Source organism: Drosophila sulfurigaster, chromosome 3 (genome assembly GCF_023558435.1).
Source record: "Drosophila sulfurigaster albostrigata strain 15112-1811.04 chromosome 3, ASM2355843v2, whole genome shotgun sequence".
NCBI classification, from domain to species: Eukaryota; Metazoa; Arthropoda; class Insecta; order Diptera; family Drosophilidae; genus Drosophila; species Drosophila sulfurigaster.
In genome coordinates, this window is record NC_084883.1 from 39,766,982 (window position 1) to 39,786,128 (window position 19,147).

Sequence of the window (19,147 nt, forward strand, 5' to 3'; positions counted from 1 at the left end):
TGGTCCAGTGAAGATCACAATAATTAAAAATGGAGCGCCTAAAAGTAGGCAATATAATTTTAAGTGCAATCAAGACAATTTTAAAACGTTTAATCGTTTTTACTATTTTGATGTAGAGTAACTATTAGTCGCCTTGTCGCTACTTTGCCTCATTTGTATTTTTGTTTTCGCGTTTTTAGTTTTGTTTTGTAGTTTAAAAGAAATGCGAAAGCTATGCCTTGTCATTTCCGGCGTATAGTTTTTTGTTGGGAGGTTTCTTTTTGAAGTTGAGGAGTTGCCCTTAACGAGCCGCACGCTACGTTACGCATTCGCCTTGGTATTGGTGGCGATGCCTTGGAAGTTGCTCAAAAATCATTACCCAATTTGATGGTTGCTTATTTTTCCTACATTTTTTGCATTTGAATTTAACCCAGTTTGACATTTGTCTAAGAACTTGACTCAAATTCAGAGCGATTGCCACCCTCGACGAGTGCGAGGTTCAAATATCTCAATTGTGACAGGAGGCTCTAAAAATGTGCGAGTGTGTCTGTGTGGGAGAGTGTATGTGTGGCGGTTGCTTCGAGCGTGTTGCACCATAAACGATGATTGTTTTATAGGAGACTGCGACATGTTGATAAACTATATTAAAAAAAAAGAAACGTGGAGCGGCAAAAATATTAGGGAGAAAAAAAGGAAATGTTACTCAGAGAGCGAATCTTAGGCGCATGTCCTGCCCACTGAGGGTGTCTCACACGTGTGTGTGCGAGTGTGTCTATGTGTGTGTTAGCGAATCCATCAAGTGGGCGCGCTGTATACCTACATACAGATGAACATGTAATGACATATTGACAGCTAACCTGAAGTAATTGTAAATTTAAGGAAATAAATTAAACGAGCACCTAAAAGTAGGCAACGAAATTTTAAACAAATTTTAAAGTGCATTCAAGATCAGCTTCAAACATGTTTATTTGTTTTTGAGAAGCACACGCCTACTGCTCTTAACGCCCACACAGCGAAAGTAAACAAAATAGCAACAGAGCGCCGATATCCCATTGAAGTAATAAGAGAGAGTTGTTGTTGGTGGTGGTGGGAATGATGGTGTTTGGTTGTTGGGGGTGGTTGATGGTTTAGGCCAATACTCTCTTGTTGTGCACTGGCTGCGCTCTCTCTATTGTGCGCTCTCTCACTGCCTCTCTGTCTAGTGTATGTGTGTGTGGGAGTTTGTGCATCCTTGCGGGACAATGCGGAGGGGGGCGAAATTGAATTGGCGGCGACAGGCTGGTAAACGGAAAAACCGAAAAACCCAAATCAGTCTACAGAAAACGCGTACGTGGTGCAGAACAAGCCGCGCGTGGCCACCACAACGGCGTGCTAGACTTGTCGGTATGATAAATAAGTGAAACGCCCTGTACAAGTTCTGTAAGTTTCAATCATCAACAACAATCACAACAACAACAAATAAACAAACAAACGAAGCAATCAACATCAGCTGCGAAATAATTAATAATAATGATAATAAAATAAAAATGCCAATCTCTCTTGCTCTCTCACTGAGTGTGTCCTGTGTTAAATGCAAAGAATACAAATAAGATTCGATTTAAGCCATGTAACTTGGAGCCAAGTGCTCGGCCAAAACAAAGTGTCTAAATAATATATGAAGTGCTCACAAATGTAAACACAACAAATGTAACAAACAACTCAAATTATTGGCAATCACAACAACAACGACAACAACAACAACAAGAAAATGTTGCAAATTTGTTATGAGTTGTTGTCAATCGTTCTCGTCTTTTTGTTTAACATAATGTCGTTGCAAGGACTGATGATAAGTATCGTAATACTACAGCTCGTAACGTTGCGCGTTTATTTTCATATAAGTTTACACGTAGGATTAAGGTGCGCTCTCTGACTAGAGACACTGTGAGTGAGCCAAATATAACAACAATACGAGTATTGCCATTGCAACTGCAACCCAAATAGAACCTATAGTTCAACATCAAATTTGCCTGCTCCAAAAATGTTTGAAATATACTTTAAATTGGCTTAACGAATTGGCATAACGAATAATACAAAAATCCATTGCTTACTGCTTAAAGTGCTGTTAATTTCCAACTGAAAACAAAAAAAATAAAAAGACTTTTTCAAATTAAAGGTCTACAAAGTGTAACTCGAAATTGGCCTGAAGAACTTTATGGAAATTGACACACTTATATTATATTACATATTCAATATGATATCATAGTGTAGTTGATTTGTACAAATATCCTAAGTATAACCAAACTATTATGCATGTATAATATGGGGTAGCTAAACTCAAAATGGAGAGATAATTTAAACTGACATCGGCTGACAAAAAGGGTTAATCTGTTGATTAAGGGAGTTTTTAATTTAACGCTTCACTGCATTTAAACAACTCTTAAAAGTTGTTTTTAAATTTATGAATTCTTTTTGAAATGCAATTCCTTTTATTCAAATTGTATAACCCCAATATGAAACGTTGCCCTTTGCATTAGTCGCTTGAAAAAGGTTTCGGGTCATAAAATGCAAAATGATAATTATTACGAGTATCTACATTTTGTGACTATCTACTTTTAGGCGCTCTAATGCACATCGCGCACTTTGACGTCGCCATGACGCACACACAGATACTCACACTCACATTTACACTCAAACGAATATGGGAACTTATGAAATTTAATTGAACTAATAAATTCTGTGTGCTTGCTTTTTATACCCTGTAACCATAAAATAAAAAGGCATGGCGGGTAGTCTAAAGCATTGTAAATATTACAAATGGAGACTGACATAATTTATAGATGATTATGCTATACTAATAAGATAATGATTACTAACTATGCGATTCGCAATTGTTGTTAGTAATGAGTAGAATTTGACTTACTTTTCTTTTAGCTACGATGTTAACAAAAGATTGTTTAGGGATATGTGTTGAACTCTTAAAATTGAGAAGAGATTTTAAAGTGCTTTAAATATATTTCAACTTTTAGAAGAAAAAATAATAAACTATAGAATATAAATATAGAAATATATTTAATAGCAACGTTTTAAAATTTCGAATTTATATTTCTGACATCTTATATAGGATATCTTCTAGTTGGGCTTGGTCAACACTCGGCTACGCTGTTGTTTTATTAAACAACAGCAACGCATATAGCTGATATATATGTCATAAACTTTTATTAATAATGAAAATTGTACTAAAAATGGTGGGGCAATTTATTAAAAAGTCTCATTAGCTGGCAGTCAGTCATTCACACACACACACACACACTCACACATACACATTCTCCCATGCTGAACCACTTTGACACGAGTTTTATCGCGCATTACGCATACGCCACGAGGACCCTACGGGTGCTAATAACGTAAAAATAATAATAATAATAATATGTACGTATGTATTTGACGCGGGACACTAAAAAAAAGGCCAGCAGAAGAGAGAGGAAAAAATCGCGATAAAGTAAAATTTCGATATGGACATTATTAAAGAGCCACTCTCGCCGCTTGCTCTTCACCCCCGCAATGTCCCCTCAAATGGGGTGGTTGGGTTCTGTAATAACTCCGCCTGTGAGATTAAGTATTTTTAATGCGAATGCCAATAAAAATATAAAAATTTCAACGATAAGCCTTGATAAGATCGAAATCAATTTCGTTATAATGCATACGTATTTACGCTTATGTATGGCGTTATATATGTATCTGTACGTATGTGTGAGTGCTTATGTGAGACTGATAAACAGGCAACCAATCATTTATAGCATGTGTTGTTGCAGCATTTACTTTATTTTTTTTCATTTTTGTTTGTGCTCTCTTCTTTTTTTTTGTGTTCTTCTCGAAAGTCAAAATCAATAAATTTTCCACAATTCCTCCTTTTTTTTCCGCCACATTCTCATTTGCTTTTGCGCTCGCTTTGGCTGCCGTCAGCCCTCGGCTCGGCTCATTATTAATATTTTTACATTTTGTATGCCTTTTGATATTTCGCATAGCACAGGGCAAGGCGCCAGCCTGCAAACCCTCTTGCGACCAGCAGTCGAGTCTTTCTACCACCCACCCCAATCGACCAAGAGGCGGCTGCTTAAGTGTTTTTCTATTATGGCCTGCCCATTTCCCCAGTGCTTTTTACCCCACCAATATTATATTTGCTTTTAAATATTTTGATATACAGCACTGTGGAGGCTTATAACTTGGCTTGCAGAGAAAGAGAAAAACACTCAAGCAGGCAAAGGTCCAGTAGGAACTTGGCAAGAGAAGTAGTTGAAGATGTTTTACGAAAGTTTATTTAAAAATATAATTTAATACGTTTTTACTGTAGTAAATGTTCCCCATATTATACATATATAATAATATGTTAAGCATAACAAACGTGACCGTATTCTGCTTTAGATAGACTTCACTTTGTTATATGGCCACACTTTATCTTAACTTCTTTTTGTTCGTACATTCGATGAGGTTAGATGCGTAGCGCATAACGAAAATATAAGTTAATTATATATATTTAAGACTAAATCAATGTTGTGTACTTTATTTGGTAACGGATACTGACAATCAAATATCTACAAAATATATAACTTAAATTTGTATCATCTAAAAAACATAATTAGAATTCAGCTTAACAATTTCTGCGCAAATATTTCTCAAAAAATAATTTCGCTCAAGTTTGTCAACAAAGCACTTGAGCGGCAGTAGGAAGTAGTTTTTTCATGCACTCAGTTCCCACTGGGTGCTCAGGCACACACACAGACACACCAATACTTACTCAGCTACTCAAGCAGCAGCAGCAGCAGTAGAGAGCTGGCAGGCATTTTCTCATAAAAATTTCGTACTCGAATAAGACGAAGTAGCTACTCACACACACAACCACAATCTTACACACACACACACACACACTTACACTTACAGCAAAAAGTAACCCGCAGGCATTTGGATGGGTTCCGTTTGTGTGTGTATGTGCGAGAAAGTGGGGAGAAAGAAAGAGGGAATCGGTCGCAAAACTTTGAGGCAGCAGCATGGCCAGAAAAATAATGTAAAGGATGTGCCATGGCGACCAAAAGCGAGAGACGAAGCCGAGTGTAACTGGAAAATAATATTTTTGCCTCCGTCCACAAACTTTTGTGTCCATAGTATGTAATTCCTTTTTTGTTCTCCTTCTTTTGGCGCTGCTGCTGCTGCTGCCGCTTTCTTTGCGTTCGTTTCTTTTGAGTGTCAGAAATGGAAAAGAAAATAATTTGATGGTTTCATAAAGTCGCTGCTGCATGCCGGATGGGTGAGCGGGGTGGAAGGGCGGGCGGTGGGCGGCGTGGGCGTTGTGTATGAGAGTGAGAGTGTGTGTGTGTGATAAAATTGCAAACTTCCCCTCTCTATATATAGATGGGAGTGTGTCTGTGTGTGTGTGGAAACGAGGACGAAAGCGTAGCAGCAAAAATGTATGGAATTTTCTTGTTGTTGTCAATTCTAGTTGTTGTTGTTGCGTATTTTTCGTATAGTTGTGAAAATTTCTGCGATAGATTTCTCTGCTGCGAGCTTCAAAGTGCGAGTGCGAGTTTTTGCTGCATACTTTTAGGGGGTTGTATTTAGATGCGTGTGTGCGAGATAACGATGCCGATGACGATAATGACGATCACTGGCTGCCCCCCTTTTCTATTTCCTTTCCCTTTCCCACTCCCTTTGGCTGTTCGCATTAGGAAAACTTGGCGTCCGGTCAAATACACTTGCATTATTATAAAAATGATTATTATTTCTGCCTCCCTTCCACTCATAACACCCACACACACATAGAAATGGCTAAGCTTATACACACACACACATATACGTAGTGCTTGTCCTTGTCTCTGTGCTAGTGTGTGTGTGTGTGTATTTCATTATTAATTTTTCTTGTATTTTTTCCACATTTTTCGTATTTTTATTTTATCATGCCTCACTCACACACACACACACACACACACGCACATACATTCACTCGCTCACTCACACTCTCATGGCACACTCAGGGGATGGTACACATACATTTTCATATAGTTTATTGTACAAATAATATTTGATAGAAAAATATTTAGTGCACGAACGGGATGGAAATATAATTCTCGCACTCGCCCATTGGCTTTCCCTTTTTCTTCTTTATTTTGGTTGTTGTTGTTGTTGGATTTACTTTACTCGTCGCGCTTCGGTTCGAACGGCAAATAATGCTGGGCAAATTAATTTTTCACTTCGTCCGCCATTCTCCGATTCTCGATGCGAGCGAAGATGTGAAAGTGAAAATGAGGCAAAAAATATGTATAAAAATTTAACTGAGCGAGCAGGCGAACTAGTAAATAATTGGGAGTATTATTCGATGTGTGTGTAAGTGTATGTGTGTATGTATGGGTTTGTGTGTGTGTGTGTGTGTAAGTGTGTTATTATTGCAGTTATGTTGCCAACGCGTTCGTTCATTAGTTTCTAATGAGATTTCGTTACTAATGAGCACGTTACGCAGAAATGTTGGAAATTCAGCCAGCAAGTCAACTGTAAAGAACAGCACAAAAATTCCATTTCGAAGGGTGCTCTCTATGCTCTCTATGACGTACATTCGAGTGTGTGTGTGTGTGTATTCGATAGTTTAATGAGCATTCCATCCATCCATCCATCCGCACATGGTTTCGCACTATACACCCACACATGTCCCAGGGGACAACAAGTAACAGTCTTTCATTTTTAAGATAACACTTCGCCCACGTTGGACGCATCGATGCTGACCAGGAAAAGATAAATTGGCAGCTCGATTGCACTCAAAATGGGATATAAATAATCATTTGATAAATGTGAAAGTATTAAGATAATTTTGATTAGTTTTGTAGAAAAATGTGGGTTGAGGTTATTTCAAATTTAGAAAATTAGAAATAAGATATAGTGATTAAAAATTACTTGAATGAGAAGTAGGTGAAGCTTACTTTTACTGATTAACAGTTAATAAACAAACAATTTGAAAATAATATTTTATTACTAAAACTTTTAAAATTCTTTTTAAAGCTGATGAACAGAATGAAATTTTAAGCACAAGACAAGATTGTAAACTGATCTACTAAACTTTACTGATAGATGTTCTTAGTTTCTTTTTTGTGTGTTGAGTTTCTCTCTGTATGATATATTCTCTTCTGAAAACAGTTAAAACGCCATCGCCGCTTGTCCTGAGATTTTGTATAATTCTGTAATGAAATTAGGATAGACATAATTTCAATTGAACCCTAAACCATTGCTGTACTGTTATCTACTAGCATTCACTTACATGAAAGTATATATGAGTATTTAAGAAACAAGACTTTATTAAAATACTTTAAATTTATTACGAAATGTTTTTTTTTATATAAAATATATAATAAGGAAAATAGTATTATAATTTAAGCCCAAAGCAAAAAGGATTGAATTCCCTTGAGTGAAGATATAGTCCAATACTTAAATAGCAGGAAGTTTATAAAATTTGAATAAAATAAGGACAAAAAATACGACTTTAAATTCTAAAACAAAACTGAAAATTCAATATAAGGAAATACTTAAAAATTAAAATATTCTTAAAATTCTTTTGAACCTTGTTACTCAATGTTGTTAACAACGCATGCAAATTGAGGACAAGCATTTATAGAATTTCATTATAGAATTTCGTATTGCAAATCAGACAATTTTGCACTGTCATTTACTAAATAAACTAACTTGTTTCTTGTTTCTAACGAGGTTTCACGAATTTCGTCATTGTCAAATCATGCACAATTGCAATTTATAATATTATATAACTGCAATACTCATACTATAATAATAACACAATGATATTCATCAGTGACTCAACAAGAACTGAAATAACATAAACAACAACAACAACAAGAAGAAAACTAACCACAATGCGCTTCATTCTAAAATCAATTTGTCGAACAAGCCAAAAATCTATCAGTCCATTAAGCGACCCAACCAAAAGTGTCCCGCCTACAAAAGTGAGGGCAATACTTTTCAAATTCGGGGTTGATGTCGAATGCCAGCAATAATTTCAATTTGATTTTCACCAAAAATATTAATTGCATGCCACAGCTGGGCGGGGGTGTCAATGTAGAGTAGGAAGAGTAAGGAGAGTAGAGAGAGTGTGGCATATGGGGCGACAAGCACATAAGTATATCAATCATATCCTGCGACGGGTGTCCGTCAAAAGGGAAAAAAAAGAAAAGTACACGCACCCCGGTCCCAAAATAATTTCAATTCGTAATTACCCAGGGACTAGATCCATTTGCATGGCATGTGTGTGGAGGAGTGGGCGGGTGTTTAACGGTGGCGGTAGTTCAACGCGCTTGGTTTTAAATTTCTATAATAGTAATTGTGTAGGTCGAGCCGACAGTTGGCCACTGAGTTTACGTGTTTATAGTTGTGAGTTACCTTTGTTGACACCCAAAGGACACATAATTGTAAGCTGGAAAGTTTTCAAGTGGGCTTTGTTTACGTTTCGTTTCGTTTCGTTTCGCGTACACACGTGTAGTTGTTGTCCAGCAACAGACATGCGCCTGCTTCTGCTTCTGCTCCTGACCCAATCCCTCCCCCCGCTGGCTGCCACTTGTCGCTGTCGCTTGCGTTGTGTTTGTGTGCGTATGAGTAATTTCGAAAGTGAAAGTGCCGGCATCGGCTATTCCGACCACAACGACACAGTGCAGTGGACATTTGGCCCGAACATGTGGGAGAAAGTGAAAGTCAATAGCAAACCTTGACCACTAGACGTGGCCAGACAACTGGGACGATGACGACGACGCGGACGGGGACGACGATGCCCGACAACGACGTCGACGACGACGACGACTCTGGCCAATGAATTTCAAATGCTGTTGCTCCTGGAGCTCCTGCTCTTAGTGCTGTTGCGGCTATTTTGTACGCCTGGTTCGTTCAACCGGCAATTTCGAATTTCACGCACACACATGCTCACATATGAGATGCCAGAGAGAGAGAGGGAGAAAGACAGAGAGAGAGAGCCAACCGGATGCGTTGTGTGTGCTTTGCGCATGTCTTCAAAACCGAATTCGTTGCGAGAATCGGACTTGGCACAAAACGCAACGCAACTCGCGAACTCGTTGCGTGGCAGGACAACAGATAGAGAGACAAGCACACAAGCAAACACAAGGACAGACAGTCAGACAGACAGACGGACATACAGAACCTGGCAAGTCACTTTCGCTTTTCATGCTGTCATGTGGTAAAATGGGGGGAAATTCGTATGTGTGTGTTTGTATGTGGCGCTTACTTTGTGGGGTTTGTTTTGTGGGGCAAAAGGGGTGGCACACACACACACAAACACAATCAAACACACACACACATGCGAGCATCTTGTAAAGTCAAAATCAATCTATCAATCCCAGAGCAAAAGCACAAACATTGCATGGCAAATGTCAGGGGGAGCTTTCCTGTAAATAGCAGCGCACTTTCACATATATACGAGTTGGAATAGATGGCTATAATATTTATCTTGGTATAAATAAATTTAGCGAGGGAAGCGAGAATCCAATTAAGAATGTAGAGCAAGATTAAGTTGTTCTCTTTTTAAGCGAAAAAAAAAAATAAAACTAAAATTATATACTTTTTATTTCATTCTTTTGTATTCTTTTTATGCAAAGCAAAAATATGATTTTACAATTTAATAAAATTATCAATTTGAATGTTATAAAACAAAAATTGCTTTTACGATTATCACTCTTAATTAATGTTTTAAATATTGAATGAAATATTTCAATTGAAACTATATATTTTTATTACATAATTAAAATTATTCTACATTATTGATTTTTATTTCATATAGGGTATTATTATATATCATAAAAGAAAATAGTGACTTTTTTTATGCTGGATATTAATCATTGAAATTCAATCTTAGTGAACTTATTTGCCTTAAAATCTTAAGTTCTTATGCCTCATATCATTTTTTAATAATGTTGAATATATGTTGAATCATACTTCCCTTAAATATATCCTGACTTTTATGTTGCGCTGAAATATAGATTATTTTTATACTTTGTTTTTCTTATTCTATTTCCTCTCCAGTCACTCTGGCTGCACTTTGAAACGTCACATCAAATTCTAAGTTACGACAAAGAATAAATAAATAAAAAACATTTTTAATTCCCATTTTACCCTATCTTTTAAACCCCTTTGCTTTAAGAAAATTCTTGCAGTATCCGTTTCGTGATTTTTCTTTTTTTTAATAAGATTAAGTTGTTGACTTCTTGCACTCCCTAATTAGCTGTCATCTCAAAGGGAGCAGAGATTAAATAACCAATTATTTAACTGTTACAACCTTCTTAGAGATATGATTGCCGTAATTTCTACCCCTGTAGCCAACCATAAAAAATTGCGCTGCACTTCCGAGTGTGTGCCTTTCATCTTCCGCACCCAAGAAGGCAATTATTTCGGATGTTAATATTCAAGTGAGGCTGGGGAGGGGGGAGGACGTGAAAAGATGCTGCCTGCAGAGGCGGGCGCAATTGCTTTAATCAGTTTTGGGTTCAGAAGAGCGGACAAAAGCATAAAGCATCTTGGGAGAACTAACACAAAACCGTACAAGACTCATGCATGAATGTGTGAGTTGTCAAATCCACTCACTGCCCAGATATGAGTACAATAGTCAAAAAGAATAACAGAAATCTTTGTGATTCAGTCTTTAGGGGCCGCACCCTTCGAAAAGTCGCTACAAAGTCACAAAAATGTTGAATACATTAGAATAACAAAAATGTATGTAACTGCGCGCAACAGCAACAGAAACAACAACAACAACAAAAACGATAACAACAACAGCGATAGCAACAACTACAACTACAACAACAACAAACGAGAACGGTAGCTGGAAAAACAAATTGAAAAACTATCGAGCATTGATAAATTGGCACGAGCACGAAGAAAAAAGTCAACATTGCTGGTGTGAGTGAGACAGACTTCACGTGTGTAAGCGAGTGCGAGCATTTCTCTATGTATGTGTGTGGTGGTTAGTGAAAATTTGAAAAAAAAGGGGCGGAGCAATAATGGTTTTCCGGGCAGCGCTGCTCGCTTGTCGCGTTCTATTGTTAGCGAGCGCACATCTATTTTTTTTTTAAGGGAAATTATTTGATTTTTGATATTTTGGGGTGTTTTATTGAGGTTTTTTGGGTGCAAAGCATTGGAAAAAATGCTGTGGGTAGCAGCTATCTGCCTGCTTTGTCCATATGCATGTGTGTGTGTGTGTGTAGGGAAAACTATTAAAAGTGCTGCGGGGTGTGTATTGATACATTTGTGTGTGTGTGTGTGATTTTAGTATCAATGTTATTGCTGTTTTGATTTTGCGCTTATGACGGTTGACGACAATCTTTTTTTTGTGCTGCGTCATGCGACAGTTGAAAACGAACAAGCCACTTGGCAGGACACGAGCAGCAGCAACGAACTGCGCATGCGCGAGCGACTTTACAAACCGCGCAAAAAATTGAACGAAAAGAAAGTGAAGTGAACGAAACGAATCGCGAAAGTTGAAATTAAAACTTCGCAGAGTTATATAGCAGTGAGCTTACATTAATGAGTACGTCTAAAAATTTAAAACGCCCCCTGAGTTTCATAGTAGTGAGCTTACATTAATGAGTACGTGTTGTAAAAACTTAAAACGCCCCCTGAGTTTCATAGCAGTGAGCTTACATTCAACATTCCATAATTAAGTGTTGCCAACCATATTAATGAGTACGTGATCAAAAGTGCAACTCTCTTCTAATATTTGCCAATTAGTTGCCGTTTGTCTTTGTCTTTTAGTCTCAGTCTAATATTAGCACTATATATGTATACAGCTGAATATGTATATGTAGTTGAGTTACGGCGCTGTTTACACTGCGGCATTTGCCATTTTCATTTAAGCAGACGAAGCGAAGAGCAGGCGCAAAAAAAATCAAATAAAATAACATCAAACTACCTTAGGCTTTATAAAAATCCCAACCACACTCACACACACACGAGTATACACGTGCACACTCATACATTGAAATGGCGCACATCCTGGCAGGCATTTTTGCTTAACTCCTCACAAAGTACCAAAAGGCGGGCGGAGAGCTGAATTTCTGCTGCAGAAATTGTATAAAAGCAAAGTCAACAACAACAAACGACAACAACAACAACAAGGGCAACAAAATCTACGAGAGAACCAATTTCCAACCATGGAAACTTAATTTATGTCTGCAGCATAGTTGAGAATATTTTTCTTCTGCCTTCAGTTGAGTCGAGCAATAGGAAAAAAAATTATATATATATATTTTTTTTCGGTTTATTTCGACATTTTTGCCTTTGCCTTTGCCTTGGCCCCTTGCCACACGTTGCCTGGCAGCCGCCTGTCCGCTTCTTCTTATACTTCTACTTCTTCTTCTTCTTACATGCCCAACCACCCAGGCAAGCCGCCACCTCCCCCCCCTCTCATCGCACTTGTTTTGTGGGGCCGTCTTCGTGTCGTTGTCGGCTTCCTTTTGCTTTCTTGAGAATCAAATTTATTTTACCAAGTCATGTTGAAGAAAATTTTTATAAGTTTTATGCGCAGTTCAAGTGATGGTGTCGGGCCAGCGGGGAGAGATGAGCGCGGGGGCGTTGTGCCGGGTTGGCAAATATTACACTGACTAAATGTGTGTGTGTGTGTGTGTGTGTGTGTGTGTGTGTGGGTGGGTAGATGAATGTGATGGAAGGAAGAGGAGGAGGGAAAAAAGTTTGTGTGTGCTTCGCACAAAATAAGCAAAATTTGTATTCCTTAAATCGGATGACTTTGTATAAATTTTCGTGTGCGGCAATGGGGTTGCAAGTGTGTGTGTTGATGTGTGTGTGTGTCAGTGTGTGGGTGGATGGGGGGGGATGGTTGGGTGGCTGAGCTGGGCTGGCAGCTGGGCGCATAACAAACACACAAAAACTTTTCTATACATGTATGTGTGTGTGTGTGTTAGCTGTGCGCATGTATTTGTGTACATAATGGAAAAATTTTTCATAGAATTTGCACAAAAATGAAAAAGTGCCAAGAGGAGGAAAAAAATTACAGAGCAGCCGAAAGCAAAGGCAAAAGAAAAATGAAATTAAGCGCATAAGGAAATGAGACACAAAATGTTCTAAGGCAGCTGTATGTTAGTGTGTGTGTGTGTGTGTGTCAGTGTTTGTGTGTGTTGAGCATTTTTGGCAACATGCTTTTGTGGAGGCAAGTTGAGTACATAAGCAGGAAGGAGGGAGGAGAGGGAAACGTAGGAGACGAAGCATAACACGATTTAAGCTTCAGGCTATTCATACCGTAGATTTGTGCCCCCTCCTCTCTCTACACATTTCACTCTCTCTTACATGCACATGTGACCAACATACACACAAATATATATATATATAGCTCTTCTCGTACTTAAACCCAATCAAATCCCTCGTATTCAGCTGGCATGCTTAAGCTTCCCGCAACTTTAGACACCCAATTAGTTTTAGGGGCTTCCTTTAATTAAAGCGCGCTTTCCTCACACACATTTGTTCTCTCTCTCTTTATTCAATTTAGTAATATCATCCAAAATGGCAGCATCCATATATGCCACCCCACCGCCGGATCTGAGCAGCGAGGACACAGCGCTCTCCGATGTCTCCAACTCATCCACACTCAACACAAATCGCGGCGGAGGAGGCGGCGGCGGCAGCAACAGCAGCAGCAGCAGCAACAACCACACCACCACCAGCAACAACAACAACAACAATAACCACAGCAACAACAACAACAACACACATGAAGCCACAGTCACAGCAACAACAAATGCTACATCGAGCAACCAAACAACAGCGGCAGCAGCAACAACCACAGCAGCCATGTCACCACATTTGGACACGGAATCAAAGTCAAAGTCGCCAACGCTGCAACAGGCAACACAACTGGGAAGCAACACAACTGAGGCAGACGACGACGATGAACCCGAGGCAGACGCTGAGGAGGGCGGCGAGCTGGATCAGACGGCAATGGCCGCAATGGCAGCGGCAGCAGCGAATGCAGCAGCCATGCAGCTGCAGCTACTCGAAGCCTTGAACGATGCGGCCAAAAAGCGACGCAAGCAACACAATCCCAGTCGCCTTGAAGCGCTCAATTTGAGCGGCGGCGAGGGGGAAACCGAAGCGGAGGCAACAGCAGCTGTTGCTGCTGCTGTGGCTGCTGGCGAGACAAACGATGCGACGTCCAATGCGGTCATTGACTATGAGGAGAAGCTGTCGAAAATGCTGCTGCCCAAGTCGATAGTGAAGCTGAAGCAGACATTCGAGTTGCTGCAACAGCAAAAGTTGCAGCCCGCAGACATATCAGAGGAGGAGAAGCAACAGCAACAACAGCAGCAGGAGCAAGTGGAGCAACAGCAGCAGCAACATGCAATGTTGAATCCCTATCAGACATATTGCAAGCAATGTGGCGAGAACTTTGAGACCGAGTTCAAGCTGAGTCTGCACATGTTGCAGGATCATCAGCAGCAACAGTCGCCACCTCAGCAGCAACCACAGTCGGGCGAGCAGCCATTGGAGCTGCTCAACTCTTTCAAAGTGAAGCTAGAGCGTGCCGACAGTCCAACGCAACTCGAGTTGCAGCAGCAGCAGGAGCAACTGCAGCAGCAACAGCAACAGCAACATCAACAACAGCAGCAGCAACTCGAGCTGGCCAACGGACATGCAGGCAGTAACAAGGAGCACGAACTCTGGTTGCAGGCCATGGCACAGCAGCAACAACAGCAGCAACAGCAACAATCCGCGTTGCCCGGCATGCCACCAGGTTTTGGCTTTCCACCGGAGGCCGCAGCTCTTGGTTGGCCGCTGCTGGGCATGCCCGGCTTCACGGGCGTCGAAGGACTCAATCGACCACCGTTGCGCATCTTTAATCCGGAAGCCTATTGCGAGCTGTGCAATAAGGAGTTCTGCAACAAATACTTTCTGAAGACACACAAGGCCAATAAGCACGGCATCTTTGATCCAGCTGGCGATTTGAGTGCGCCCGGCAACAACAGCAACAACAGTCTCGGCAATCTCAACAACAACAACAGCCTGAGCAACAACAACAGCAGCAGCATGAGCATGAACAATAGCAGCAACAGCAATAGTAACAGCAACAATAACAGCAGCAACAGCAGCGGTGGCGCCACCTCCATGTTCCAGCAGCTGCAAATGCCACGCGAGCAGCAACCACAAAAGCCAGAGCCACAATTGACGCCACCAGCACCGCCGACAGTTCACTGTGACATCTGTTCAAAGCGTTTCACCAACGTCTTTGCCATGCGTCGACATCGCGCCAAGCAGCACGAGTCTGCCGCAGCAGCAGCCACAGCTGGCACAGCTGCCCCTTCACCCACCTTGCAACAGCGACGCGGCAGCCCAAATGAATCCCAAGCGCCAGTGAAGCTGGAGCCGCTGCTCGATGCGCCTCTCCCTGCTGAAGCTAAGCCGTATCAGCTTCCCGAAGGTTTTCGCGAGGACTTCACACTCGAGCAGGAGGAGCTGCCATTTGCGCCGCAGCCGCGCAAGTTGCCGCCACAGTTGCAGCAACAGGCACGCGACGCCAACTGTGCGCCGGAGAAGCTGCGACGTCTTGGGGTGCTGTTACCAGAGGCATTCTGTGAGCTGTGCTGCAAGGAGTACGCCAATCGTTACTTTTTGCGCACGCACAAATGGAAGCGCCACGGCGTGTTTGTGCCACCAGATGATTTGCAACTGAGTGGCAAAGACGAACAGCAGCCACTCATGTCAGCTGGTTGGCCATTCATGCCACTCAATCTGATGCTAGCCAAGGCAGCAGCCGATCAAGAGCAACAACAGCAACAAGAGCAACAGCAACTATCTGAAGCAGAGCCGGAACAACAGCAACTCGAAGAGGAACTGCAATCAGAGGAGCAGCCAAGCAAACGCATCAAGCTCGAGCCCTACGAAGAGTCAATGCCAGAGTCGAAGGCCGACAACAACTCGGTGATGGGTTTGCAGAATCTGCAGAAGCTGCAATCGATGCTGCAGCAACTCAACGACTTCAATGGCAAGCGACCGTTGCCCTGTCATCTCTGCGGTCGCGAGCTGGAGCATCAATATGCGCTGCGTGCTCACCTGATGACCGAACATGCTGGTCAGCTGCTGCCCGAGGGACATCCCATGCTCTACCAGCAACAACAGCAGCAGCAGCAACAGTTGCCGCTGAAGCTGTCGCCGTTGGGCGGCGCTGGTTCGCCGCATGCGGCAGCCACGCCCACACCGAATGAGCTGCGCTGTTTGCAGTGCGAACGCGACTTTGCCACAACGCAGGAATTCAAGCAACATATCGCCGAAGTGCATCTGGGTCGCATGCCCGGCAACAGCCCGTTGCGCGAAGGCTTCTACACTCCCGAGCGAGCCACAGTGGCAGCTGCAGCAGCCGCTGGCGTTGGTGGAGGCGCCTCAAGTGGCCCACCGAGGGCTGCGTACACGATTACGCCCACTTCGAGCTACTGTGAGATCTGCAACAAGGAGCTGTGCAACAAGTACTTCATGAAGACGCACATGCAACGCATGCACGGCATTGAGATCGAAAACGGAGCACAGATTGGAGGCGTTGTCTGCAACATCTGCAACAAGGAGCTGTGCAGCAAATACTTTCTCCGCGTGCACAAACACAACACGCACGGCATCATCGAGGATGGAGCTCCGTTGCCACAGCCACGCGGTCAAAACGGCGTCAAACTCGAGGCACAACAGCAGCAGCAACAACAACAGCAGCAACAGCAACAGCAGCAGCAACAGCTGATGGATGCTGAGATGCCGCTGGCTGGCGATGCCAATGCCAACAATGAAGTGTGTTCGCTCTGTGCTCGCCAATTCCGCAGCTTCAAGTGGCTGCGCACGCATCTGCTCAACGAACACGGCGCCGCTGGCGCCGAGAAGCTGCGCGAGTTGGAGCAACCAACAGCAGCAACCGTTGCTGCTGCTGCTACACAAAACAGCCGCAGCAAGCCGAACAGTCCCACGCTGAAGATACCCAATGGCAATGCCAATGTTGCTGCCAACAACTTGCCAGCGAACAATCTGGCGCAAGCTCTACAAAATGCACAGCAGCAACTCTTTGGCCAGATGCAAGGATTGCCCAAAGGAATGCCGCTGCCTCTGCCGTTGCCTGGCATGTTTGAGCAGACGCCACGCTTCAAGGAGTATCAGTGTTCGCTGTGCCCCTTCACCACACCCTACTATGCATTCCTCTTCATCCACGAGCGTTCGCATGCGTTGCTCAACAACGGAGGCGATGGCGATGCCAATTTGGCTGCCGAAGCGGAGCCGCCGCGCGCTGATCGCGATCGATCGTTTGCCTTGGTACAGGGCAAGGCCAGAACCAAGTCGAGTCGGGATAGAAGTGATGTTGTGGAGCAGCACAACGAGCCCACAAACCTGACCACCACCAGCAACAACAACAACAACAGCAACAACAGCAGTAATAGTAATAGCAGCAGCAGCATCAAGGCTGCTCGCACACCGCCCACGCCCACGGTCACGCCCACAACGCCACACGCCTCGCCAGAACTGAGCCAGGCCAATGCCGTGTCTCTGATCGAATCACCGAAGCCGCCGCGTTCAGCAACAGTAACTCCGACGCCAAGACGCAGCAGCTCCAAGCCGGGCACACCCAACGGGCTTGGCGCCCAACGTTCGGCGGCCACTTCGCCGTTTGAGAACTGCAGCGATCTGGCCAATGGCAGCGGCAAACCCGCTAGCTATGCACAGCCCATCAAGACGGAGGAGGCATATCAGATGCAGGCCTTCCATTTGGCCCCGGTCGATGGCGATGCCGAAGGTGTCTTTGCACCCGCTCTCGTCTATTTGCCGGTGCGCATGCGCGCCTCGGAGACGACCACGTTAAGCTTCAGGCTGACTCCAGCCTAAGCAATGACACGGTGAAAAACCAACAGAATTCATCAGCACACAACACAACACTAAAGGTGTTGCCAGCGTATGTAAGTTAAATCCCTTCCGTTTTGTTAAGAGAACCATTTACCACAATTGTAGCGCAATGACACGTGGCTAAAGTGTGGCTTGAAAGCAAGGATTTATCTGAGAGAAGCAGAAAATCTAGCAGTCGATGATTATTGATAGATCAATTAATTATAAAACAAGGATTAATCTGAGAAATATTTTTGTTTAATAGTCAATTGATTACTTGACAGGTAAAAAGATAATGCAATGATCAGATACTGAACCGATATTTATCGATAAAACAAATTGGCTATAATGCAAGGATTCATCTTAAAAAAGCAAAATATTTATTCATTTTAAAGTCACAAAAATCATATAAATTCATTGATAAATCAGTTGACTAGAAAGCAAAGATTAATATACGAATACCTGAGAAATATATGTAGCCAATAGTCAACAGATTAACTAGAATAACATGAAATGAAGAAATTTATTCATAAAATAATGAATTCATACCTGATTGTTGAGTGATTCACCAAGTAATTTATTGGCTGAGCAATTAAAGACTTTTATTTATTGCATGATAAGTTGATTTATTAAATAATTTATCAACTAGTAGCATGATTGAATGACTGCCCACAATAATTGCTCATGCTAAAACTGTCACTCAGTTTTTCGCCAAACCAGATTAATCCAATGCGTAAGTTACATTTGCAGCCAATGTCATTGCGCTATAGCGATTGTTAAAGTCGGCCACAGTGCTGGTCGGCAGTAATCGTACCAATCCAAAAACCCCCTCTGCCCGTTAACCGACAAGAAGACAAGACAAAATAGTGGAACTACAAAAGACTGAGTGCGCATATTAGTTGAGCTCATTATTAAAGTTAATATACAAGAAAAAAGACAAAACTAAAGACACAACAACTGCAGACTCGTATACGAGATCTGCAAATTGTTGGCATAAATCAAAAGAAAAATAAACAACAAGAGTTTTGTGTATAACATGGAACCCGAAAAAACATAAATAATATCTATAACCACAACAATAACAAGTCCGTTTCAGCTGGCAACACATCAACACTATTTTTTATAAATCCATAACCGATAACAAAACACAAAAAAAGAGATCATAAGTGGAGAATAACATAAACATAAAACATACCATAGCATACAATACATGAAAAAACATACATACATATATCGATATCTTTAGTGATTAAATATCAAAGTTCCTATGCGTAATAGTAATTTTTAA

The 19,147-nt window shown here is 41.8% G+C and overlaps 1 protein-coding gene across 2 annotated transcripts; it reads left to right on the forward strand.

The window, feature by feature from the left end:
- The first annotated feature begins 1,275 nt into the window (after positions 1–1,275).
- Positions 1,276–18,054, forward strand: LOC133843796 (uncharacterized). 2 transcript variants are annotated; one of them, XM_062277494.1, is made up of 2 exons: positions 1,276–1,398; positions 13,505–18,054. In XM_062277494.1, exon 2 carries the CDS (start codon positions 13,519–13,521, stop codon positions 17,860–17,862), a length of 4,344 nt encoding a protein of 1,447 aa, XP_062133478.1. In that variant the 5' UTR covers positions 1,276–1,398; positions 13,505–13,518; the 3' UTR covers positions 17,863–18,054. The 2 variants fall into 2 exon arrangements, with proteins under 2 accessions (XP_062133478.1, XP_062133479.1); XM_062277495.1 differs by having other exon boundaries at positions 1,303–1,899.
- The last annotated feature ends 1,093 nt before the right edge of the window (positions 18,055–19,147 follow it).

Coding starts and splice junctions, on each gene's coding strand:
- LOC133843796 (XM_062277494.1), top strand. CDS start 13,519: ATGGCAGCATCCATATATGCCACCCCACCGCCGGATCTGAGCAGCGAG.